The sequence below is a fragment of the Podospora pseudopauciseta genome (genome assembly GCF_035222475.1).
Source record: "Podospora pseudopauciseta strain CBS 411.78 chromosome 2 map unlocalized CBS411.78m_2, whole genome shotgun sequence".
In the NCBI taxonomy this organism is placed as follows: Eukaryota; Fungi; Ascomycota; class Sordariomycetes; order Sordariales; family Podosporaceae; genus Podospora; species Podospora pseudopauciseta.
The window spans coordinates 2,493,026-2,516,370 of NW_026946663.1; the positions used below are offsets into that span (position 1 = coordinate 2,493,026).

Here is a 23,345-nt window from a genome sequence, read left to right on the forward strand (position 1 = left end):
CCTGGCCCACTGACATGCGTCAAAATCAATCAAGGCTCTCCATTATTTTGTATCAAACATGCCAAGACAACTCTCCGCACAGCCTTCGTCCAGGGGTTGGGGCGCAGATAATGCGCAGCTGCATGTCGATTTGATCCAATTGTCTTTGCCCATCCACTGGCGGCCGCCCTGGATAATGGAATTTGCCAATCAGCGGGCATTCAGTTGAGAGTTGGAGGGGAGCAAGAGGGGCCAGCGCGCAGGCAGACGCCCCGATTTCTCACATCCTCAGTCAGCCAGCCTATGAGATGTTGTCCTATCCATGCAACTACGGCAGCTGTCTGCAAGTGTTCTCCTGCAGTAGCCAGTCCAAGGCGTCCCGGCCGCCTGTGCCTCAGATCCCTCCCACTTCCATGGTCTCAATCCTCCCCCAGCTTATAAGAGCTATCAGCCCGGAACCCCGCCCTCACTTTCCCCTTGAACCTTTGCAGCAAGACCATTGCTCTCTGGTCTTCGTGTTATACAGCTCACCCCCACCTCCACAACCACAATCATGTGTCCGGTACCCTACTCTCCCCAATCCCCATTCCTTGAGAGAGGAAGAAACTCAGCGCCTGTCAATGCTGCCGCATATGGCGATGATGAGTCGACAGTATGCAGCGACGACTCTAGTGTCGTCTCCTCCGTATACAGTGACAGATATTGGATAAGCCAGGAACATTGTCCTCTCCAGTAAGTGTGCCCAGTCCCGTCTGCCGGAGGGCATGTGCTAATATTTGAGCACCTAGTCAAGTAGAGAAGAACGAGGCGGGCAAGCAGGTATACGAGGCTTGGAACATCACCTATCTTCCCGGCCAACGGGAGGTATTGGGTGGTTTCAAGGCGCTCGGGGTGGGTGTGCATGAATACCAACAAACCGAAGCCAGGGTGTCAACAGTTGCTCAAGCATCCGAACAGTCCGTCCTTGCCCACATGTTCTACGACGCCGTCAAACAGTATCAAGACAAGCATCGCCGTGGATGGGCTGGCCGGATCCTCCGTGGGAAGCAAAAGACATATGAAGAACACCTTGACACGATCTGTGGCAGCCTTCCAAACGAAGTCCAACACGCCATCACAGATTTGCTTCTTGACAGGGGGAGAGCGACATCGACCAGTTACCGCACTCGAACCTGGACGCTTGTAACTCTCCGTGTACAGAGCCTTCTGCGATTCTCCGGCGCGGATCACGCGGACGTCCCACAACCTCGTCGTCGATTGTGGAAGAAGAAAGCCGCCATTGGAAACCAGGCCTTGAGGATCTCTCTTGTTATTCGAGGTGGGGAGACCGGGGTCAGCAAGACCGCTGATGGCCTCGAGGGATGCCACAAAGATTCCAATCCCTGGGGGCGTGCTGACGAGGCCGAAACGAGCGAAATGGCCCGTGAGAGACACCGTCAAAGAGGTCTCAGAGTGGAAGCATCGCGGCCCAAACGCACCGAATCGCCACCATCATATCGATCGACTTCGGTATCACCACACAGAGAGCGACGGAGCTTCGCATCCCCGCCCTCATACACAAGTCGTCCAGATCGATCTCGCGGCCGTAGCCTTTCGTCAGAACAGGTCAGACATCGCGTCCAAAGGCGTGACCGCTCAGAGGACAGCATGTCAGATAGCTGGCCATCGCCGTTCGGCCGCGATCCGTATGGAGCTCCAACACCCCCAGAGACATATACACCGCCACCGGCAATCTCAGCATACAGCAGACCATCTGTGATCCCCCCTCCTTTGCCAACACAATTCCCTCTTGGTCCTCCCATGATTCCTCGTTACCTGCCACCTCCGCTACCCCCTCCGCCAATGTCAATGTTGCCGTGCAAAGCATGCCAAACCCTTACGCCATGCATGCACTTCCCCAACTCCCACCGATACCAATGCCATCGGCAACTGATCAACACAGTGAACAACATCCCCACCCATCCGCCTTGCGTCTTTTGCTTTGGTGGCATGAGCCCGTCTTTCCCCCCTCCTCCGCCTCCCCCTCCGATGCCATCTTACTACCCCGGCCCAATGCCAATGGGCCCGCCTCCCCCTCCACCTCCGGGTATGTGGCCACCACTGAGACCTATCGTACCACCTAGCGAACTTGGCGAGATGTGCGGTACGTCTGCGCTCATGGCAACCCCACCACCACGTCAAAGACAGGACCTGATGATGAGGACATCAGAGTTCCCTCGCTCCGATTGTAGAACAGAAATTGCTCGCGATGCTATGTCCGATTTTGACTTTGACTCGTTCTTGAAGGACGACTTTGATCCCCCTTCGCTACCGCCGCTGCCTTCGTCTTCATCATCCTCGTCATCATTGTCGTCTAGGTCTTCCTCTCCGGTACGTCGGCCATATAGGCCCGCCAGAGTACAGGATGCCGATGAGATTAGTGTTACTTCGACCGAGGTTTCGGATGAGGATGCACGTTCGGCTCGAGATGGTGATGATGGTCAGGTTCCACAGCTCGAGGAAGGGAAGGCGGTCTTAAAGCCTGAGGTATAGCGGTTGCGCTTCTGGGGATAGGTGGACATGGTGAATCGGTGCTTCATGCTACGATAATGATGCGATGATATGGCTTTGCTCTTTCATATGTACCTTGACGGTTTTGTTGGTCTATTTTAGGGTCTGGACTACTAAGTAGCTGTCATCATGGTTGGTCGTCATGGTTGATAGGAGGGACTGGAAGCTGGTGGGATTTGATAGTTCCTTCAGGCGCATTTCTTGTCTGTTTGTTGTTGTTTTGTAAGGGAAGTATCCTGATGCTTTAAGTATCGAAAGCCACACTGCGCATAAAAAGAAGGTGAAAATAAATCAAGAGAAAGTTTCACGTTCACATCTCACTTTCACATCCAAAAGGTGCCTGGTTTACCGGCCATTGGCGTTCTAAAATGCCCCACCAGTCGCCCCACAGCACCCGCACCACGGTCATTTGCAAACGAAAACTCCGAAAATGGCCCGTGCCATTAACCAGCAGCATCGCAATATAGCACGTGATATCGGCATTTCACTTGCAACCATCGACGACACGGACAACTCACCGCCCGATCAATCCTTGGCCAGCATCGAAGCTGGCAAAAAAAAAATCCCAAAGATTTCGCCGCTGCTTTTCGAAATCTCGGCCTTTCCCCGTCACCACCACCAAACCACCCAGAAGCAACCACAACACCACCTCCCCCACCACCGAACCAATCAAAAAAATGCATCTCATGTACATCCCCACCGCCGACGGCCTCGGCCGCCAGTACACCCTCAAAAAGGTCCTCGACGGCAAGGTCACCCGCTCTGCCCACCCGGCGCGCTTCTCCCCCGACGACAAGTGGTCCCGCCACCGGCTCGCGATGCGCAAGAGATATGCTGCCTTGTTGGATGCCGCCGAGAAGAGTATGTCGCGTTCCGTCACGTTTTTGTCGAAAAAGAAGCTAACCCGCGAGCGTGTAACAGAGTAAAATAAAAATATACTTCGCGATCGCATCATCCAGTACGATACCAAAAGCAGCAAATAAACAGCGCCGAGCAGGAAGGAGAAGTGTAGGAAATAGGTCGACAGAAGGAGATACCCAACAGCGCTATTACCAGGTCAATTCAGCGCTCCATTTTCTATCCATCACCCAATCAAGTCTTTTTGGCAGGATTGAGAGGAGGAGGAAGAAGACAAGTGGTTTCACTACTTGTTGCCAGTTAAACTGGAGCAGAACATGAATTGGAGCCGATAGCAGCGAAACTGTGCTACCAGCGCATAATCATACGGGGAAAATGGAAAAGGGCTCTGTTTTTCTCTAGGTGTTCAGGGAGTTCATACTTTGTGGAATTATCCCCTAGGTTGTCATTGACATTCAGCAACAATACACACACACAAACCCACAATTGCATTTTTGTGGCACCATCGCAGGATGTACACTTTATTTTGTTTGTCTATATGTGCTGTTTACCTCTTCTTCTTGGCGTTGATATTGCGACCAGCACCTACCTTGATCCTCCCGTTCCCAGGGCCCCTTGACCCGGTGAGAATACTGGGAAGATAATCCTCATCCATCAGATCTTTGTACTTTGTGCGGCGCTCCTCATCCGTCTTCCTGACATACTCCTTTTGGTCCTCAGCCAGGATTAGCTCATTGCCCCAGCCGTTTTTGCCGCCTCCAACAATGCGCTTGGTGTTGGAAGAGCCGTGTGTTGGCTTGGGAATGCTGTAGACGTTGCCACGGTTGTTGAACTGAAAGTTCTTCTTGAGGTGCAATGTGAAGTTGCCAGACGCGTCCGTGCTGCATGACACACGGGTGAGGGTAGCCTGTCCGCAGGATGGGCAGAACTGCTTCGTGGTGTCCTTGCAGACTTTCCAGCAGCCGTGGCATCTTAGAACCCAGGTCTTGAGAAAGGTGATTTTGGTAAGGCTGGTGTCAAGCAGGCTGTGATATTGTTAGCTCATTGCTCATTTGAGCTCTCGCGCGAAGGTCGCTCACTTCAAGTTGATTCTAAGCGCAACGTTTCGCATGGCCATATCCGCCGTAATAAGAGCTGCTTGAAGAAACCGCTGGGTTTGTTGCTTTCCGGCGCCGGCCTTCTCCTTGGCTTGGTACTTCTTGATGTTGCTGGGAGCTGCGGGTGTATGTATTAGTGAACAAGAACTTCTCAGGGTAATTCATGAAGCCACATACTGATCCACCCTTCTTCGTCATCATCTTCCTCCGCCTCAGCCTGTTCAACCTCAGCCTTAACTGGCGTCTGGTTCAGGTCAACCTTCTCCAATTCTTGCGCTACCTCCTCTGGTGTTGTCTCAGTCAATGGCGCATCCGCTTCAGTCACTGTTTCTGGTGCAGCATCCTGCTCTTCAGTTTTGGTCTCCTCCTGCTTGGCCGGTGGCTTTCCGTTCACGGTCTTTTGCGTTGGGTCTTTCCTCAAGCGCCACTGTTAAACGCATTAGCCTTCCGAATATCCCAAGCCGCATGAAAGGCGCCATACATCACCACCATTCCTCTCAACCTCCAACTCATACGTCAAGGCAAGGAGCTGCAAATCGGGCTTCGACAACACCTGCAGATCACCCGTCCTCCGCGCAAAGCCAGTAACAAACGCCATCGACTCGGGCTTGGGTGTCCTAAGCTTGATGAATGGCGCAAGCGTCGTCTGGTATCGTGATCGGGTGGCCTCATCGCGAACTGAAAAACACAAAAGTTTTAGTGAGGCAGTCCCAAGATGTCAATATTCCCAGGGCCACACACTCTCGGACACAACCGCTGGAATGGTGTACAGCTCCTCCGCCTGAGAAAGAAGCGTTGATACTGTTGGATCGTTTCTGATAATAGCGTTGGCATCAATCACCAAGGAGTGGACCTGCTTGGTTGAGGTCTGGGCTGGCTGTTCTGCGACGGGCGCATTCTCGACGACTTCGGGTGGGGCGGGGTCCTCGATCTTGGGCGCTTGAGCGCTGGGCTCTGGTTGTCGTTCCATGATTTCGATTGGCTGGATCCTGAGGATATCGAGCAGAATATCGAGGAGTCCAAAGATGTTAGCGATTCAATCGTTAGGCCGGGGCGCTCAATATCGTGGTCGTCCTGGGCTTGTGATGCATGAATTTCCCAAAAATTCATGTGGGGTTGAACTGGCAGAATTTCCGTTCCCAAAATCCATCCCACACGAGCCGAAAGGCGGTCAGGAATAAGACCCACAAGACCCCTGGGCCCACTTTGGACTTCAAGGCGTCTTGGCATTATGAACTGTCCTGCTTCATTCACTCAACATGATCACCGTCCTTATGAGATAGGAGGGACCCTCAAATTCTCTCAAAGGTGATGATGTCCGCGAAACTATACTGAATTCGTTTGGCTTCGTGGCTCTTGCGTGATACTCTGGGTTTTCGGTGCAAGAAGTTGTACATACTCGGTGAAGGGGTGATGAAAACACCAACATGGATGACTCATAGCAGGTCAAACACAAAACGTTGAAGCAACATTGTGGCAGGTGAACAGTGTTCTCTTAATGGAGGCTTTATAGCAGCAGAAAGCTTTCCCTTGTCAATTCTGACTCTTGTTTCCCTGGTCCGTATAAACCTGAAGGCGTTCCAAGCATTTTTCAACTTCATGGCAACTGTGGTGATCTCAAGAGGGTACGAGTTCTAAATAGCGTTAGAGCAGTTGCGACAAAATAGGCATCAACCTTGGGCGGTTAGTCGTGGCATAGATGGTCAATTCATTCAGCAAGAGTAACAATGAACCTTCATTTCTTCATCTGCATTAAGGAGAGTATCTACCTCGGGGTATACCAGAAGCCAAATTCCAAAAAGTCAAAACCACCAAAAACATACAACACCAGGGATTCCCCAGTGGTCACCCACCTGAGTACTGGTCTGGCGGTCAATTGCTTAACTAGGGGAGAGCGGACGGGATCCCGTGTATTCAACTGCCTATGGTCGTATGTGCTTGTGTTCACGGGATTGCGAGTTCAAGACACCATGATTCTGCTCCATATTCCAAATGAGTGTCATAATGTCATATCAGTCATTACCATCTCTCTTCTCCATCCCACTATGTCTCTACAACCTCGTCCCCAAAACCACACTATCAGCAGAAATATTCGACTTCTTGGGAGGGTCCTCAACCCAAGGGACACCCCTCCCAGAATCACGCTGGGCAATAAGTCTGTTCTTTCTCTGGCGCTCACGATAGAACAGGAAAGCCAAGCCAATGATGGCAGCAACACCAAGAATGGTACCAATCACCGCACCGGCGATAGCACCCTTGGAGAGACCGGTCTTGACAGACTCAATGGGGGTGTTGTTGTTGTTGTTGTTGTTGTTGTTGCCGTTGTTGTTCGATGGGACAGAGCTGCTCGATGGCTCTGGGTCAGCAGTGTTGAGAGGAGGACCGTTGTCACCGTGACCCGGGAGGTTGGTCGGGAGACCAGTGGCAGTGGGTGCCGGGACGTCGTTCTCAGAGTCGGTTGCGTTGAAGCACGGGATTGTGTCTTGTGGGAAGTCGGCAGCGCGGACATACCTTGATTTGGTGTTAGTACAGACACCGGTGATGGTAAAATGGAAAGAAGGACTCACTGGATGTCGGCACAGGCGTAGAAGGTTTGGTTCTCTGGCCGGTCAAAGTCGGCAATATACATGAGCTGGATGGTCGCATTGGTTCCGGGGGCAATGGTCGATGGAGGGTCAGGAATGGTCAGGCAGGTGTGCCCTGGATCGATCTCTGTGATGGGCGTTGTGTTCAGGACGAAGCCAAAGTCCTTTTGCTCTTGGGGGTCTGATGAACGGCCATAATTATTAGCATCTCTCTTTGGCGATGGTAGTAGCCGAAGTTTGAATTTTTGTATAAGCGTCGATATAACAGGAAATAAGCAAGGATGCAAAGATGCACGTACCATTATGGAATGAGATGCTCATCTGGGCGTGGTAGGAGTCATCTTGGGCTGTCAAGGCTATTCTTCCGCCACCTACAAGCAATCAGCAAGTGTTTCCTCATTAGAATGTAGACCTAATGATGTTAAACATACTCAAAGGAAACTTCGTCCGTTCAAGAACCCTGTGGATAGAACCACAAGGCCCCTCGTTGTCAGTGTGCTCAGACCAGGCTCTGTCAGGTGGCCACATGAACGAGGCAGGGCCCATGTTCTCCGAGGCTGCCAAAACACCAGTGGCAGTGGCTGCAACGAGGGCCACAGCCTGCTGAAATCGTCGAACCATTGTGTTGTTGGGAAAGGGTGACCTGATAACAACGAAGTTATGCAAAGAAGATTGAAGATGGTATCCCAGAAAAGATTGAGAAGGGTGCAATGGTGTCAAGCTGGATGAGAAGCGGGGAAATGACCACTATTCGGCTAAGATGGAGGATGCTGCTTGTGCAAAGAAGGATAAGACAGGAACATGCCGGTGGCCACTTTGGTTCCGTCCCCCTCCTCTTTTATCTTTTCGTCAGTCCTGCCCAACCACCACCCCCACCACACATCACACTTTCCAAGACTCCAACATGTGTTGTTACCAATGCCGTATGGTAGCGTATCCTCGGCATAGCAACAACTTGCCCAGAACTTGCGTTCTTTTTCTGCTTTCCCCGCGAAATGGGTGAGAATTATTCCTGGCTGCTCCGCTCTAGCCAAGATATGCTACAGGTATGGGTCTCGACAAAGACAGGAATCCGGGTTTTGCGTGAGATAACGACGCCGGAAGCCGAACGATAACTTGGCATGACAGCGGTGTGATGAGAGTGAAGAGTGTCGACCAGGCTGGGCTGTCAGTCCAGTGACTCTGAGTTTTCAGCGAACCGCACCGAGCCTCTCGTTTAGGCAGGAATGATCTGATTCTTTTCAGTCACCGGCAGGATTGACTAACAGTGGCATTCAATGGTACTCTCCTGCGAGCCCTCCGATTTGTCGTGATGGGATCTGGCAGACTTGGCAATCAGATGATCAGATAAATTTGATCAGATAACTTTGCTCGGCGCAGTGGGCACCCATCTTATCAGATGCATCACCAGAAGCTGATTGGTGGTTGTCAGCTCCGGCGAGCTTGGGTCCACTTCTGTGAGCCAGGATGTTCCACAGAAATGAAGAGCCGACATCGCAGAATGCCAGAATGTGCCTCACAAATCCAGTTTGTCGTGAAAAGATACCTGATTGAATCCTTCAGCCGACTTTGAACTGCCAAGTTCGTTAGGTAATATCCAACCTCTGCCGCCATGCATCCCACTCTTCCCTGGCCACCCCGAACCGTCGGACCCGACATTGGGTTGACGCTCGACGGGGTCAAGGACCATCCTCATTCGACAAGGGTACATTCAGATATATTGAGGTACACCCACCTCTACCTTTCTCGTAGCCAATCCCACAACCTCCCCGTATTTACCTACTTCATTTGACCCCATCCTTCCCTCCCAGTGCAGGCCCCATCTCGTGCCCTCCTCGTCGTTATTTCTTGCAGCATCTTCAAAATGCGTGGTCGCCTGTTTTTCGTCCTGCTCTCCGCCTTCAGTGGGACTGCTGTTCAAGCCGCCGTTTCTCCTCAAGACAATGTCGATGTCGGTGCCCTCTTAGCCCGCCAGGCCCCTGGCACTCCCCAGTTTGAGTGCCATTCCGACTGTGGTACGTTGACCAACCTCAACCAATATCTCACCCACACCGGCACCTCTAACAAGAGCTAACACCTGCCGTTACAGGAGGTGCCCTTGGTGGCTCGCGCTCCGGTAGACACTGCGACAACTCCACTTGGGTCGAGCTCTTCGAGGACTGTCTCGAATGTGCCAATCAGTTCAACATCTGGCGCCACTACGGCAATGGTTTGACAGCCGCTGCTGAAGCTTGCGGCTTGTCTGCTGTCCCATCACCCTCGGGCGGAGGAGAGGAGCCAGCGGCCACCACAACAGTCACTCCCGTCGGCTCTTTTGTTACCTCAGAGGCCCCGGTTACTCTCACTGAGGATGCTGATTCGTCTTCTACCTCTGACGCCGCTGAACCCTCCATCACCGAACCTCCTCAGACAGGAGCTGAGACGACCGCACCCGCCTCGGCCTCCACCAGTGTATGTTGTTGCCTTCCCCTGGAAGCCTTGGTGCCTCGTCGCTAACCTGCGGGTGTTCAGGAGCCTGTTACTGCTGGTGCTTCCGGTCTCGCGTATGCTTCTGTCTCGATGATGAGTGTCGGGACTCTACTTGCGGTTTTCATTGGCACAATCAGCTGGTAATCGGGAAGACCCAAGTAATGGCCTTGAAAGAGTGGCACATAATAATGGTTTGGATGTAATGTTAGATAATCTTTATCAGTGACCTGGCTTTCCCTTCGCACCACCTATCGAGATCACCAGAGTAGCCCATCATGTATCCAATTCTCTCATAGCATCCTGATTCATTGATAGTTGGCGTCTCCACCTTGCCAGCCCGTTTCAAGATCAAGCAGAACTCGTCAGCGTCATTGTACAGGCCCATGCGGAGACAAAATATCTCTTGGCCAACTGTCACCGTGCCATCGTAGAGGTAATCCCGGCAGTCTACAAACATCAGCCTCTCGTCCCCATTGACTGCCAGTAGAAGGTCGTAAACAGATGAAGATTTGGGGTAGCGCAGTATCTTGGGATCGACATGAGATCCCTGTTTCATTCGTCCGGCGCAAATAGTTCCTGACAAAATAACGTGCCCCGATTCGACTTCTCCCATTGCGTCTGGACCAGCTAGGAGTACGCTTGCATCCACAACGCTGCAAGCATCGTTCTTAGCCCGTTGTCGGAATTTGTTCATGGCGATGGGTCCGTCGATTGATACCCATGACCAGCTTGGCCCGCGCCACCGCTGTGGCGCCTGCTGATAGCCGACAGACCACCAGCATAAATCAGGTAGCAGCGTGCTTCTCCATAGTCCCGCAAGATATTCGTCATCCGGCCGCAAACGTCTCTGGATTTGTTTGGCCACTCCTGACAACGCTGGTAGCTTGTCTCGTGGATATGAAAGACTTAGCGCTGTGTAGCACTCTACTGCTCTCCCCCAGGGCGTCGCATTAACCTCGAGGTTGGCGGCTTCTTCAAGACTCTCTGGCTTCTTCTTGGGTGCCTTCAAAGCAGCCTCGGAGAGAGAAAGTACACGTTTGTCGAGTGGTTCACTGTGCTTTGGCCGGTAATCGTATCGCCCAACCCCAGGGTGACATTCGCACGTTATGAGTTCTGCGCATTCGAAGAGGAGCTCCTCCTTGGTGAAGTGCAGTAATCGGCGAGATAGAAGGCGCTCTTGAAAAACCCAGGCTCGTGTCAGGAGCGGAAAATACTTCCTTCGGTTTTCGTGGTGGTCAACTCCCCAAGGCAATGGAAGATGTCGATTCGACAGGTCCGTTCTGACCAGCAGCTCGTAATCTGTTCCGTCTGGTCCTTTGACTGTAATTTCTTTTGGCCTTCTTTCGGTAGGTACGTCTCCATAGAATCCACCATTGTCATCCTCTGATGCAGTGGCACACTATAGTGGAAGAAGAGACGCTGTTAGTGAGGACCCCAGAGAGAAAGGGAAAGGGAACAAACCAAAGTAAGATGGCTATTCTCGTAAATGAAGATCATTTCAGCCGACTGGTGCTGCCAGTCCGTTTCCGAGTCTTGTACAATGCACAGAGAGTCGATCCACAGATATTCAAATCCTAGACGCCTTGTAACATCAATGGCATGTTGAAATGTTGTGGGGAGATCGTTCCAAACAATCTCCTGGCGATTGGTCTCGAGGGTCCATGATGTAGTCATGCATTTCGGTCTCGAACCACCCCAGCAGTGGGAAAGACACAGATATGGCTTCGACTCACCGGGACGTGGCTCATACAACTTGATGGGTAGTTGGCGAACATCAAGAACCCTTGCCGGTAAATTTGGAGCTCCAGACACCCTACCACACATTGAGTGTCTTTCCTCGCAAACCTTCAACCAAGCCTGAACCTTGTCAAAGCTCACGCCATCATCCTTGCTAGGGCAGGCCAATCTTGGGCCCCAAATAGGGATGTCGGGAAATGGAGATGGCTTCCCGGGAGCGGTCAATATCTCAAATGATATGGCATTCGGAAGGTAGTACGCGGAACCTCCGCCAGACGATAATAGGTTAGACCATCTCGGAAGTACGAGTGAACCGTCGTTCTCGACTTGCCAAACAATAAAGTGATTGGGTTTGTTGTCGGTGTCAAAATCTGCACATTTTAGAATCCCTTGCTCCACACAGGCTTCTCCAACCGCGGACGTAAACACGCAGCGAGCGCAAGTACTTGGGTAGATTCCTCGTGAGCTCCCAATCCGAAGGCAACGGTATCCTGGCAGGGATTCATCTTTAATCCTGGAACAAGAGGGGCATGACGAGATTTCATCCGGACTTGGTGGTCTTGAACGAAGGCTGTCGAGTATATCGTTGATGTCGTTGAGATCGTCATCGACATTCGCCATTTTTCAAAGCTGCAGAAAGGTGATGTGCGGGGTTGGCACTGTTGGCAGGCTGTTGGGCAGAAAATAGAAAAGAGGGGCCCCCGGTCCACCAGCACATCTCATGCAACTTGTTGGAGTCGGAAGGCACTCTCGCTTCCTCTATTGCATTAGACAAAATTTACGACCTCTTTGTTAATCTCAACATCAAATTGCTTCCAATCCAAAATACCCCGCTGCTTGATCTGATCGGGTTGTGAGGATCAACCAACGCCATATCATACCGCTGCAATAGCTGTGATTTTTTTTTGATCAGCACAGGTATAGATTCTTCAACTGACACATCAACAGAACACCTACCTCAAAAAAGATCTTGTTCAACTCCATCAGCGCCATTCGCTTCCCCAGACACTGGTACTTTCCATTCCCGAACGCAAGCTCCAACACAGAGTTCATCAACTTCAGCCGCTCTGCGTCGGCCTCCTCCTCTAGCCAGCGCTCCGGTCGAAACACGTCAGCATCCTCCCCAAATACCTCCTTCAATCGCATTATGCCCGAGTAGTTATGCGAAACTTGGGTGCCCTCCGGAACATGGAACCCGCAAATACTATCACCACCTTTCGGCACCTGCTTGCTGCCCAGGCCAACAACTGATGGCCAGGTTCGGTAGCCCTCGCGAATCATCGCTTGCAGATACGGAAGGGCTTGAGCTTCGACATCCCTAATGACCGGACGGCTGACGCGGCCGGAGGAGACACTCTCATCTATTTCCTTTTGGAGAGTCGCATACACCGAAGGGGTAGATATCAAGGCCAAGAGGGTATGTCGAATAGCTGCCGCCGTCGTAATGGAACCTGCCACACTGATTTATCTCTGGTTAGGGTCACCACATAGTATCGAAGAAAGGGCTCTTACATCTGAACAAACATATGCTGCACCAACTCATCCACCGTCATACCACCATTGATAAAAGCCTGGAGCATATCCCGCCCTGGCTCTGCATCAGGTTGAAGCCGCTCCTCCACGCAACCCGTTGCCAGCCTACCGGGCTGTCAGCAAAAAGTCCCCCAGGCCTCACGAGAGGAACAACATACCCCATTAAACGCCCAAACCCAACGCCGTCCACGTCCCTAGGAAGCGCCAGATTGAACGGCCAGCGATAAACGATATTTGTCAAGGACGGCACAGCCTGAAGGAAATTCATGGCCGGAAGAGCAGAGTCATTGATCTCAACGAACTGATGCAAATCCCTATCCTCTACCAAGAACCCGAATGCCTTACCAAACGAAGCATCGCTAATGACATCCAACGAGAAGAAATGCGTCTTGCCACAAAGATCAAACGGCCGCAGATTGCCGGGCGAGGAGACATATTTGCTTTCAATCAATGCCAGGAGGTTGAGCATTTGTCGATCTATACTTTCCTCAAAGCCTGTACTCCCGTTTTCTCGTCCGTTGTACTGTTTCTTTTGTTAGCTCTCCTCCAGTATGAGTTGCGGTTGCAACGGTCGCCATGGAAACTGTCCACTTACAGCCCCTGCCATCTTTGTCCTCAGCGCTTTGTGTTTCTCCTCATCCCGCTCACAAACAATGTTGTTATACCCCGGGATGATCCTCCCCGTCTCGTAAAAAACTCCTTTTGTGTAAGCCGAGCGCACGCTCGACATCCGGCGTAAGGTCTCCGGGTCGGTGCAAAGCAGGTCGTTGGGTCCGATTCGTACCAAGGGGCCGTATTTGGCGGCGGTGGCGATCATGTTCTCGTGGACCTTGCCGCTGGTGAGCATTTTGATCATCCAGGCGGATGAGAACCTTGCGAGTGCGGGGCCGGGGATGTGACAGAGGCGGGAGTAGGAATTGTAGCAACGGGCGATGTAAATTGCCAGTGCGGTGGCTAGGAAGAGCCATAATGTGGTCATCTTGACGCTGGTGGTTGTTTGGGCTGAGTGCTTTTTGTCGGGAGAAAACGAGGAGCTGCCGTCAAAGAAATCGATGCCAATGTCAGCTCATTCTTGGCGGGTCATGCTGGCTGCGAGTGTGGTGATTGGCGATAGCTCTAGCTACTTCAACACTTGACCGCTGCAGCGATTTTGTCCTTGGAGCTTGCAATACTCTCTGGGAGTGCTAAGCCTTGAGCGAGGTGGCATTCTCATGCAGGGCACTTGGTCACCTTTCCAAAACCCTTAGCACAATGTCAGCCACAAGTCACTGGCAAAAGGCAGTCACAAGAAAAAGCTTTGCCATGAACCTCATTGTAGATCGGCCAGTCTAGAAAGATCCCCTGAAACCGGAACGCCTTGTTATTCAGAGAAACATTCACCCAACCCTTGTCTACCCATTTCCTTTTCCATACGCCCAACCCATTCCGACCCATTTCCAGATGTCGATTGATACGGGGAAAACCAGCTAAGAATTGAGAGAAAGGAAGCTGATGCCGCGGGCTTAAGAAGCGGGGCCATGGTAGTCGCAGCGGTAGGAGCTGATACGGTCGTTCCACCAACCATTGCCATCGGCAAGGTTTTGGTCGTTCTCGTTCGAATACTGGGCGCCGGTGCAATCCGCACCACTATTTTGGTTGATGATGGTTAGCACACTGGCCATGTCATGAAGCGAAGAGGGCGCACTTACTCAAACCAGTGGCAGTCGGATTGGTCGACATTCTCGTTGGCAATGGAGCTGATGGCATTGTCAAATTTGGCGGGAATGTTACCTGAGAATGGGACGTCAGCAAGAGTAAGAATATGAAACAGCGGATCGGAATACTTACGACACTCGCCGGTCCAAGAGTAACTGTGAGCACAGTCGCCCTGAGACCAGATGTGCTCGCAATAATAGATATGCATGCACCCGTCAACTCCGGGGTTGCACTGACCACGGTCACCCTTGGGACAGAAAGACTTCGTGGAGTCACAGCTGTCGCGGGCCTCGACCACCGAAGTGTTGTTGAAGTTGGCCGGGGCTGCAAGGACAGCAAGCCCCATGGAGAGGATGGTAGCAAAGAAGGTAACAGAGACCATTTTGGCGGTAATGAGAGGCTTGGGCAAAGGTAAAGGAGTGGCGAATGGGTGGTGGGACAGGTTAGATGCTTGAGTACAAGAGAAGAACAAGATGATCCTGTTGAGCCTGGGAGCGAAGAGAATTGGGAGGGCAGAAAAGGATGGGATGTGCTCAATATATACTGGGAATTTGTGACCCACGCTCTACGCGTGGGGCTTTGCGAACTCCGCTATCTGCTCGCAAATCTGGTTATCTCGAGCGAACAGAAGAGTAAACAATGATCTTGTTGCCTGCTTGGTCTCCACTTGGGAAGAAGTGACAAGATCAGATGGAGATTGGGAGTCACAGAATCTCGGCCAGTGATGTCGTTCGGGCCGGCCGAGTGCGGCTCTGCGCGCGTCATTGCGGCTCTGCTCGGCGTCGTTGCGGCTTAGATACGGTTGGAAGATTTTATTGGAGGAGAAAAATGCGTGTGTCTGGTATTTTCTTGGCATAGGGGAGTTGGGATGAAAGCAGGAAAGGCAAGGGGGGAAATAGAGGCTTTGGAAGCACGGCCCTCTCCATTCACTCAGCTAGACGGGCTCGGGGAGTCCAGTCCTGAGGAGGATCTTGTTCAAGAGCTATGTATCTACGGGATATGGCAAGGAACAACTGACCGCAGACAACAACGATGATGCTTTGGATTGGCCGAGAGGCCACCTGTGGGGGCAGCTCCTTTTTTTTTCGCAGAAACTCATGTCACTCAGAGGCTCTGCGTGCCGGTTGATAGCCGAGTTAGGCAGTAGGTTGCATGAGCTGGCACGAGTGACAACTCCATGCGGCACTTCTTTCTGCTTTTCACGTGGTTTCGTAATAGATATAGATTGGTGACCTCAAGGCCACGAGGAAACCATTCACCTGGCACAGGTGACGGTGAGTCACATTAGCTATAAATACGGCTCACAAGTCAATGGCGTCATGGGAACCTTTCGCGTAGGCTTTCTGTCTCAAGCCTGGCGGTTCTATTTATCGTGAGCAGACTCGCTTTACCTCGGTGTAGAAAACCCCTACATAGACATTGTTATAGGGCCAAGGGCCTTGGTGAATAAAAGGTTTGAAGGACAGGGCAATATAAGGGTAGCTTGCCAATAGGCTTTACCAAAGGCCGAAGGGAGTGCGGCAAAGTAACCTTTTCCACGCATATTTAGGGGAGTCCGCTCTTACATAGCCGACCAATTATCTTTTCTTTTCCCTAGTAGTTAATTCAACTTTTTATTATGATTTAAATTCTACACAGGACCAAGTCCCGTATCAGACATGTCATGGGATCCATGATTCAGTAAAGGCTCCTCGTGATTGTATCGTACCAAAAGGACGTCCTTAGCCAAAGGCCGACGCAAGGGGTATATCCGCTCACAGATTGTGTGTGCTTAACACTTGTAGAAGATCATGGCAATTACCATGCAACTTCAAGCCAAACTTTGGGCGGTAAGACATGGGCAGAGAGAGCCGGGGGAGTTCTCACAGGGCAAGGAACGGGACCTTCAGCCTTAAGCCGAACCTTTCCATCTTTTGCATATTGCGATCACTTTTCCAGGGAAGCTTTGGTCTCAACCATGTGCAATTGTGCAGTTCAGGGTCAAAGTACAGGACAAAAGCCTGGGAAAAATACATGAAAACAAAGTATCATTGACTGGCCAACAATGACTATTGAGTCGTCAAGCGACCTCTATCATAAAACTGCAACCATGACCCATCGCTGTACCGCTGCTGAACCAATAATTCCATCCATGCTAAATACCTCCATAATCTGAATCATGCCTTTCCCCTCTAATTCATTTCCTTTTTTAAATTCCACACCATGGGCGCAAAGGCTAAACTCTGATCATTCCCCTTGACCTGCACAATCATTCTCCTTAGTTCCTTGAACCCATGCTTGACATACAAGGCCTCCCCCATTGGTGTCGGAATGACATTAATAGCCCTTTCTTTTTTTCCTTGCTTCCTCCTTCCCCCACTCCAACAACTTTGTTGCCGCACCACGGCGCCGATACCCTGGCGAGGTAGAGAGCTCGGCCAATTCCATGCGTCTCTAACCAAGTCTGTTCTGGTAATACTCCCAATCCCGCCCGACGGCAGCGTTGAAGGCCTTCATACGGCACTGGCTGATGTTATTTTCCCTTGTATCGGGGGGCTGCTTGTCGGACGGCTTTCCTAGCGGTTGTTCCGGCTCCTTGGTGAGCTCCTCGTAGGTGGTGTTGATGATATCTACTGGCTCGTCATTCGAGCCGTCTTTGGGAACTTTGGTCCAGATGGCGCAGGTGGTGATGGATTTGCTACCCTGCATGTCGATGTCGCCTGGTTCCTGAGTCGGGGGTTGTTGCAACCATCAAGATAAAATCTGGGGAGAAGAGGCAAAAGCGATATCCTTTGCGGAGTCTCTTCAGGTGATCTGGACGGTATTCTTCTGGGTAGAGGTAGGGTATGTTTTCCGCGTATGGTGCCACGAGTTGGGCGATTTTGACGATGGCGTGGAGGTCGCCTTTTACGCGGGGCGGATTGTGATGGACATCTTGATGGAATGTAAGAGTTGAATTCAAAGCTATGGAAAGTCAACTGCGAGAAGTTAAGAGCTAGAAAACAAACATGCCCAGATTGGCCGGAGCACCCAGCGGAGCGACCTCACTCAGACAGATGACCAGCGGATGCACCTGCCCAAACTGAGCAGGCAGGTACGGCCGTCATAACATATCTTGTGTGGAAAAGGCGCCTTTCCGGTCTGTTAGCCGGAGCCTTGAGACTGCGGTTTGATCAGGATGATGATAACCTTTCTTCACACTTGAGGTATCGGATCGATGTGCCTAGACCGTCCCGCCAGTCGCAGTCCCAGTAATTTACCTACATGATGATCAGACTATCTGATGCCTATGAATCAAAGAACCTCACACCCCTAATCACAACCTTCGGCAGTCTCGTAACCCCCATCCTCTGCTGCTTTATCATATACATCGCCACGGCAAACTCATCCTTGGTAAGATACCCATCCGTATCCACATCTGCCAGCTCCCATATCTGTCCCAACACCAGATCCGGCAGTTTGGAATTATTCAAGAAAGCACACGCTTCCTCCCCTGTGATCATACCCTTACCATCCGCATCAAGCCTAGCAAAGACCTCATCAAACCGCGCCTTATCCTCCGGCTCAACCAACCTTTCCCCCCTAATAAGATCTAACACCATCCCAAACTCCTCCCTGCTGAGGAACCCCTTGTTGTCTTTGTCCACCTGCTGCCAGATCCTCCCCAGCGTCTCCACTGGTAGACAGGACTGTTCCAAAAAGGGGCTTGCTTCCGTGCCAAGGAGGTATCCTTTCCCTCCTGCGTCAAGCTTGTTGAAGAGCTGGTCGTGGCGGGCGCGCTGAATGAGCTCCATTGCATGAGCGAACTGTCCTTTGGCCAAATATCCTCGGCTGCCTTCATCTGCCTGGTCCCAAATTTCAGCAAGGGTTTGGCTTGGTAGGTTGAACTGTTGAAAGAACGGCACCGCCTCGTCACCGTTTATAATCCCGTTGCTGTCCTGATCCAAAGTTTCGAAGATGTCATCCCACTGGGATCTAGGATCATGTGGTGGTTCCTCGGTGTATATTGTGACAGCTCCGGTGTTCTGAATTAATCCCAAATTCTGGTCCCCAGTGGTTGAGGGGGTGGTGACCGCGGTGCAGACATCTATCACTTCTTCTGAATCCGAACCGACGTCGTGCACAGTCACCGAAACCTGACTTTTAGCACTCTTAAGACCTTTAACAGCCAAAAGAGCAACGGCATCCAGCGCCATGTGCAGTGTATCTCGGTGAGCCTTCAACAATTCCCGCTGACCATCAACCTCAGCCTTAATCGCAAACGTCCACTGCAGGCCCCGATTGGGGCGCTCGCAGCTGCCAAGGGTTTTGTTGATCTCCTCAATGACATTCGAGCAGTTCCCGATCGTCGAAAGAGCACGGTTGTGAACATCCTCGGGTATGGCGCCGTCATCAATGACAACCGTATCCTCTCTCAGCAACTCGAGCACGAGCTGAAGCTGCGCCAACTCGCCTGTCACTGCCAAAAGGTCAGACCTTGCGTCTCGGGAACGCCGACAAAACCTAGCAACCGCCGCTGCCGTTTCCCCGACGACGGCGACAAGATCTAAAAGCGCAGTAGTGATGGATACCGGAGCCATTTTCGGATCGATGATGGACAAAAGCGTCACAACTCTCTTCTCACGGAAACCACGAGCCCAAGATTTCAAGCCTACAACCCCAACCCAGCTGAGCCCAAGCTAACCCAATCCTCACCGTATTCCTCAATCCAACTAGCTCTTCAGCCGCACCACCAGCTGTCCCTCTTCTATTCGTACCAATAACTCCTCTCGCCATCAACCCCTTCCGAACAAACACCCACTCTAACATCTCCGAGGAGAAACCCAAAAAAGAAATTTAACTCCCAGGGTTAGGGTCGGCCCATTCCGTTGCCATGCAACACAGCCCCCTTTATGCAGCCCCACTCCCCCCTGAATCCGCTCCAATCGCAAAACACCCAAAAACAGGAGATAAAGTCCGGCTGTTTTTCTGCTGTACCCTGTAACACAGATTGGTCTTGCAGGCACTGCCTTCTTCTTCTCTTTCAACCTCTATCCCCAAACAGGCCCATTCCTTTTCCCAGAAACCGGATTATTGTACGCGGTGCACTGCTCGTACCTTTGCTGCGCTATATTTTGACCCTAACCCTGACATACAGACCGGGGGAGTTCAAGGGGCAACTACATACCTACGTGAATCTCAATCAGCCCACCAACTGTGCCTCAATAAAAGAGGCAAATTGCGAGGTTGACTTGTGGTTTCGAATCTTTAAACAATGTTGGATGAAATACAGAGTGAAAGAAAGCATAAAGGCTGAGGCAAGCGCACTGGTTTCTCAAACATGGTTGCCCTGAAGCATCTGCCATGAACCATGAATAGCTGTTCATCTTCAATGGTTTGTAAAGCTCTTTTTTGGGGAGGGGGAGAGGGTAAGATTGGAAAGAGATATTTCGAGATTCATTTTTGGTATCAATAACTATTTCCCTGCCCAAACTCCACCCCCAATAAATCTACCATAAAGGCACCATCCCCTGTTGCTCCACAAACGGCGGCAATCCCAGTGTCATATTATCCTGAAACATCCCCCCAGTCCCCATGACAAACCCAAAGTCATTGTTCGTGTACATAGTACCAGCAAAATCCATATTCGTGGGATAATCGAAAGGCAGAAAATCAGGCCCCAACAAAGGTGTGCTGGCCCGGGACAAGGGGTCCGGACCACCCAACAGCCCTACGCCAGTATCCGACACCTCCCACGTGGGATATTCTACAGAACCGGACATAAGAAGTGGAGGATCCAGCGTAATGAGTGGCACAGAGAACTGTTGTTGCTGCCGTAGCTGCACGCCATGCTGCATATTCGCAATCAGCCCTTGTGCTGCCGTTGCTGCCCCGTCAAAGAGTCTTTGCCTGAATGTCTCTGTGTCGACGTCATCGGCGTACAGATTTGATGTGACGTTGATGCTGACCGCCAGCAACAAATTGAACTTGGCTGCCACCACTCCTAGGTGATACCTCGTCTGCCATAGGTCTTGCAGGAAAACCAGAGATTTGGTCAACAGCTCGCGGAAGACACACCCTGTCCTTTGTGGGTGGCAGAGAATGTGGATGTTGTCTAGCTGGCGTAGTCGGCCAAGAATCCAGCAAGATGCCATCGCCGAACGAGCAGCATCGGTCCAGAATAGCTGGCAGGCCATGTTGCTCATGTCAGAGCTAATCTGGCATAAACTGCGAAACTGGTGCAAAACAGAAGCGGCATTGTCCCACAGTTCCAACAGCTGACTGCGTTGCGAAGCTTCTGGAGATGTGCCTAATGTGCTGCCCAGTCCAGTAATAGAGAGGAAGCTGGTCATTGGGATCGAGATCAGAGATTGCTGAAGCTCCTCGATTGGGTCTGTGGGTTTGGCGCCAGATCTCAGTGCAGGTGGTAGTTCTGTCAGGAACTTCCCAAATCCCGCTCGAAGACGCGCCTGAAGTTCGTTGGTAGAAGGAGGTTGGGGTGAATAAAGCGTTTGGTGTAAAGGTCCAATGACTTGGGCCAGCTTTGCTGCAGCGACCGAAAACTTGATATCATTTTCGACTGTCCTTTCAAGATCCGAGTCTGTCGTTCCGTCGGATTCCCGGTCTAACGTACGGAGACTGATCGGCAGTGGTAATGGGCAGTCGCTTTCCTCCAAGCGCAAACTGAACTGTGTTCCACTTCGTATCGAGTACTCCAAATTCAACCGCACGAAGCACCACCAGAGGCGCTTTCTGAGCTCGGCAAAATACGGCGTGACCTCCACGAAGAGTGCTGGGTCGCGATGAAGACCCATGCTGGTTGTGATATCCCTGATCAGCCCATGAAGCGGAAGCAAATCGTACATTTTGTCCGTCTCCGACGCCAAAATGCTCTTCATGACTGCTAGTAGCAGCAAAACCTGTACCACACCACAACATGGCTTTTGGAACTTTGGTGTATATATGCAATTCTCGACAGCCCTGGCCAATCTCCTCCCACGGTGCCTCTCTTGTTCGCTGCTCTGCATGGCGATGCTGACGGCTAGCAGGATTTTGCATATGTGCACCGGATGATCGAGGGAACCTGAATAAATGCGATCCAAATCCCTGTTAAAAGCTGGCTGGTCGAGGATTCCGTACAGGCGCCCATATGTCTGGAAGTATTTCGCGATCCACGCATCGCATTCCTGTCGTTCGGGTAATAGCGATCGAAGGCTGGTGCTGTCCCTTCCCACTGACGGTTCGGAGACATTGTTGTATGTCCTTAGCTGAGCTTTGAGCTCGGCAAATGCCTTGCGACTAGTGTGAAATTCAGGCGAGTGATCCAACATTGCCTTCAACACTGTCATCTCGTTACATGGAGCCAACCAATGGCTCAGGCCCATCACGCGAGTCTTGAATGCAGTGCCCTTGTAGGCATTGCCTCTCGGTGTGCGAGCAACATTCTGCTTTTCGGCTGGTGATGGCGTTGTTGGTGTGGACTCTGGTGTTTCCCCTCTTGATGAGCAGCTGTCTGGTGGCGTGTGTGTTTGTGTCGGGCCCTCAGGGGATAGTTGTGCTGATGGTGAGGGAGCTGAGGACGATAAAGGAACGCGCAGTCTTGATCGCGATCTTGGAACGTCCTGGCGGTCTTTGGGAGTGCTGTAAATACACTCGGTGGCGATACCACGATGTTTGCATTGGCCACAGGGAGATTCGCGATCGCATCGTGTTTTTCGCGTCCGGCACTTCCCCATGTCAACATCCAATGTGATCCAGCTTTAGGCTTAGTAGGGACTCATCTTACCTGCCAGCAAGACACAGCTTCCCGAACTCTGGGTCGTTTCCTCCCTTTCAGCTGTTGCTCGATGAACGAGTCAGCGCTCATGTGGCTGAATGTTAAAGTCATGTCGAAGTGCCAACAGTCGGAACCTGCGAGCAAAATATGTTCTTGGACTTTCCCAAAATTGAAACCTCAGGGAGGAGAGATCAAGATCTTGATCCCACGCAGAAGGAGGACAGAAGTGAAGATAAATCCAAGCTCCGGGATGCGTCATCAGTCACTCGGGCAGGACCCATGCCGAACGAAATCGGGAGCGGAAGAGAGTTGAGGCAGTGACATTGAGAAGGCCAGCAGAAGCCGGATGGAAGCCAATGGCGAGAAGGAAATGTAGCGTCGGGTTGACATCGGTCAATAGTGTCATTACCTCGAGTCCTTTTGCAGGAGGCGGTGCCTGCATGATTGCATTGGGAGAAGGAGCGACCACAAGAGATGGCCGGAAAGTAACCCCGCGCCACCACCACTACCACCACCATCAGAGGCCTGCCATGCATTGCAGACCATGCAGAAGCATCAAGACAGTTTCATGTGGCTGGAGGAATTTTTACTGCAATACCAGCATTATTAATCACGGCCCATACATGGGTGTCGGTTCTTTCAACAGTAGCCATCCCAAGCGCCCTTGGGAACACGACATTCCTCTCTGCATCTCCTCGGGCAGAAATGCAACGAAGCTTTCCTTTTGTTCCACTGCATAAACACAGCCCCTGATACCACCTCCCCTCAAAAGCTTGCGATTGGATCGATCAGATTAAGCTTTTCCCTGCTTTTCCCAACTTCCCACGGCAAAGTGCGGGGTCTGACCCGACCAGCTGGGCTCATGGAAAGGTGGTCCGGAAAGGCCCCCGCACGTGACCTTCCATGCGTAACTTCGTATGCACATGTAGGGCTGAGCCTCAGTGAAGCTGCAGCTCTTCAAGGGCGGTCAAGAAGCAAGTCGATATTGCGACTGCTGCCCCGACGTCGACGTCGGCGAACGACGGAATACTCATCGGATTTCTATTGGCATTGAGCATTCTAGAGCAAAACACGTCAACCGGCAAAGATGAGGCAGTGCAGAAAGGT

General features: G+C 51.7%; 10 protein-coding genes across 10 annotated transcripts; 3 read left to right on the top strand and 7 right to left on the bottom strand.

Annotated features, from left to right (window-relative positions):
* Positions 1 to 72: 72 nt before the first annotated feature.
* On the top strand, positions 73 to 2,511 carry QC763_206750 (uncharacterized protein; the record flags this gene model as incomplete). Its single annotated transcript, XM_062909724.1, has 2 exons — positions 73 to 711; positions 768 to 2,511. The coding sequence occupies exons 1-2, from the start codon at positions 533 to 535 to the stop codon at positions 2,509 to 2,511; spliced, it is 1,923 nt and encodes a 640-aa protein (XP_062768536.1). The 5' UTR covers positions 73 to 532.
* A 695-nt stretch (positions 2,512 to 3,206) lies between these two features.
* Positions 3,207 to 3,901, top strand: NOP10 (snoRNP complex protein; the record flags this gene model as incomplete). Its single annotated transcript, XM_062909725.1, has 2 exons — positions 3,207 to 3,390; positions 3,451 to 3,901. 2 exons carry the CDS (start codon positions 3,207 to 3,209, stop codon positions 3,453 to 3,455), a joined length of 189 nt encoding a protein of 62 aa, XP_062768537.1. The 3' UTR covers positions 3,456 to 3,901.
* nob1 (20S-pre-rRNA D-site endonuclease nob1) lies at positions 3,897 to 5,652 on the bottom strand. The gene is made up of 5 exons (XM_062909726.1): positions 5,226 to 5,652; positions 4,966 to 5,162; positions 4,662 to 4,911; positions 4,467 to 4,602; positions 3,897 to 4,412 (listed from the first exon to the last, which is right to left on the bottom strand). The coding sequence occupies exons 1-5, from the start codon at positions 5,452 to 5,454 to the stop codon at positions 3,935 to 3,937; spliced, it is 1,290 nt and encodes a 429-aa protein (XP_062768538.1). The 5' UTR covers positions 5,455 to 5,652; the 3' UTR covers positions 3,897 to 3,934.
* Positions 5,653 to 6,187: 535 nt separating this feature from the next.
* QC763_206780 (uncharacterized protein) lies at positions 6,188 to 7,690 on the bottom strand (the record flags this gene model as incomplete). Its single annotated transcript, XM_062909727.1, has 4 exons — positions 6,188 to 6,995; positions 7,052 to 7,250; positions 7,369 to 7,440; positions 7,501 to 7,690. 4 exons carry the CDS (start codon positions 7,688 to 7,690, stop codon positions 6,536 to 6,538), a joined length of 921 nt encoding a protein of 306 aa, XP_062768539.1. The 3' UTR covers positions 6,188 to 6,535.
* A 691-nt stretch (positions 7,691 to 8,381) lies between these two features.
* QC763_206785 (uncharacterized protein) lies at positions 8,382 to 9,865 on the top strand. The gene is made up of 3 exons (XM_062909728.1): positions 8,382 to 9,084; positions 9,159 to 9,520; positions 9,581 to 9,865. The coding sequence occupies exons 1-3, from the start codon at positions 8,934 to 8,936 to the stop codon at positions 9,680 to 9,682; spliced, it is 615 nt and encodes a 204-aa protein (XP_062768540.1). The 5' UTR covers positions 8,382 to 8,933; the 3' UTR covers positions 9,683 to 9,865.
* On the bottom strand, positions 9,744 to 11,896 carry QC763_206790 (uncharacterized protein; the record flags this gene model as incomplete). The annotated part of the gene is made up of 2 exons (XM_062909729.1): positions 9,744 to 10,937; positions 11,000 to 11,896. The coding sequence occupies 2 exons, from the start codon at positions 11,894 to 11,896 to the stop codon at positions 9,744 to 9,746; spliced, it is 2,091 nt and encodes a 696-aa protein (XP_062768541.1).
* A 157-nt stretch (positions 11,897 to 12,053) lies between these two features.
* On the bottom strand, positions 12,054 to 13,787 carry QC763_206800 (uncharacterized protein; the record flags this gene model as incomplete). Its single annotated transcript, XM_062909730.1, has 5 exons — positions 12,054 to 12,167; positions 12,233 to 12,734; positions 12,788 to 12,913; positions 12,967 to 13,331; positions 13,404 to 13,787. The coding sequence occupies 5 exons, from the start codon at positions 13,785 to 13,787 to the stop codon at positions 12,054 to 12,056; spliced, it is 1,491 nt and encodes a 496-aa protein (XP_062768542.1).
* A 523-nt stretch (positions 13,788 to 14,310) lies between these two features.
* On the bottom strand, positions 14,311 to 15,534 carry QC763_206810 (uncharacterized protein; the record flags this gene model as incomplete). The annotated part of the gene is made up of 3 exons (XM_062909731.1): positions 14,636 to 15,534; positions 14,497 to 14,578; positions 14,311 to 14,434 (listed from the first exon to the last, which is right to left on the bottom strand). Exons 1-3 carry the CDS (start codon positions 14,883 to 14,885, stop codon positions 14,311 to 14,313), a joined length of 456 nt encoding a protein of 151 aa, XP_062768543.1. The 5' UTR covers positions 14,886 to 15,534.
* Positions 15,535 to 17,769: 2,235 nt separating this feature from the next.
* On the bottom strand, positions 17,770 to 19,062 carry QC763_206820 (uncharacterized protein; the record flags this gene model as incomplete). Its single annotated transcript, XM_062909732.1, has 1 exon — positions 17,770 to 19,062. One exon carries the CDS (start codon positions 19,060 to 19,062, stop codon positions 17,770 to 17,772), a length of 1,293 nt encoding a protein of 430 aa, XP_062768544.1.
* Positions 19,063 to 19,815: 753 nt separating this feature from the next.
* Positions 19,816 to 23,315, bottom strand: QC763_206830 (uncharacterized protein). The gene is made up of 2 exons (XM_062909733.1): positions 22,248 to 23,315; positions 19,816 to 22,188 (listed from the first exon to the last, which is right to left on the bottom strand). Exons 1-2 carry the CDS (start codon positions 22,347 to 22,349, stop codon positions 19,972 to 19,974), a joined length of 2,319 nt encoding a protein of 772 aa, XP_062768545.1. The 5' UTR covers positions 22,350 to 23,315; the 3' UTR covers positions 19,816 to 19,971.
* Between the last annotated feature and the right edge of the window lie 30 nt (positions 23,316 to 23,345).

What these genes read in the sequence shown, in the direction of transcription:
- QC763_206830 (XM_062909733.1), bottom strand. Translation starts at nt 22,349, where the DNA reads ATGACTTTAACATTCAGCCACATGAGCGCTGACTCGTTCATCGAGCAA. An exon ending in AAGCTGTGTCTTGCTGGCAG is followed by an intron (nt 22,189 to 22,247) that starts GTAAGATGAGTC and finishes GACATGGGGAAG; the next exon opens with TGCCGGACGCGAAAAACACG.
- QC763_206785 (XM_062909728.1), top strand. Translation starts at nt 8,934, where the DNA reads ATGCGTGGTCGCCTGTTTTTCGTCCTGCTCTCCGCCTTCAGTGGGACT. An exon ending in TGAGTGCCATTCCGACTGTG is followed by an intron (nt 9,085 to 9,158) that starts GTACGTTGACCA and finishes CTGCCGTTACAG; the next exon opens with GAGGTGCCCTTGGTGGCTCG. An exon ending in CCGCCTCGGCCTCCACCAGT is followed by an intron (nt 9,521 to 9,580) that starts GTATGTTGTTGC and finishes GCGGGTGTTCAG; the next exon opens with GAGCCTGTTACTGCTGGTGC.
- nob1 (XM_062909726.1), bottom strand. Translation starts at nt 5,454, where the DNA reads ATGGAACGACAACCAGAGCCCAGCGCTCAAGCGCCCAAGATCGAGGAC. An exon ending in TTGAGAGGAATGGTGGTGAT is followed by an intron (nt 4,912 to 4,965) that starts GTATGGCGCCTT and finishes TGCGTTTAACAG; the next exon opens with TGGCGCTTGAGGAAAGACCC. An exon ending in GCGCTTAGAATCAACTTGAA is followed by an intron (nt 4,413 to 4,466) that starts GTGAGCGACCTT and finishes ACAATATCACAG; the next exon opens with CCTGCTTGACACCAGCCTTA.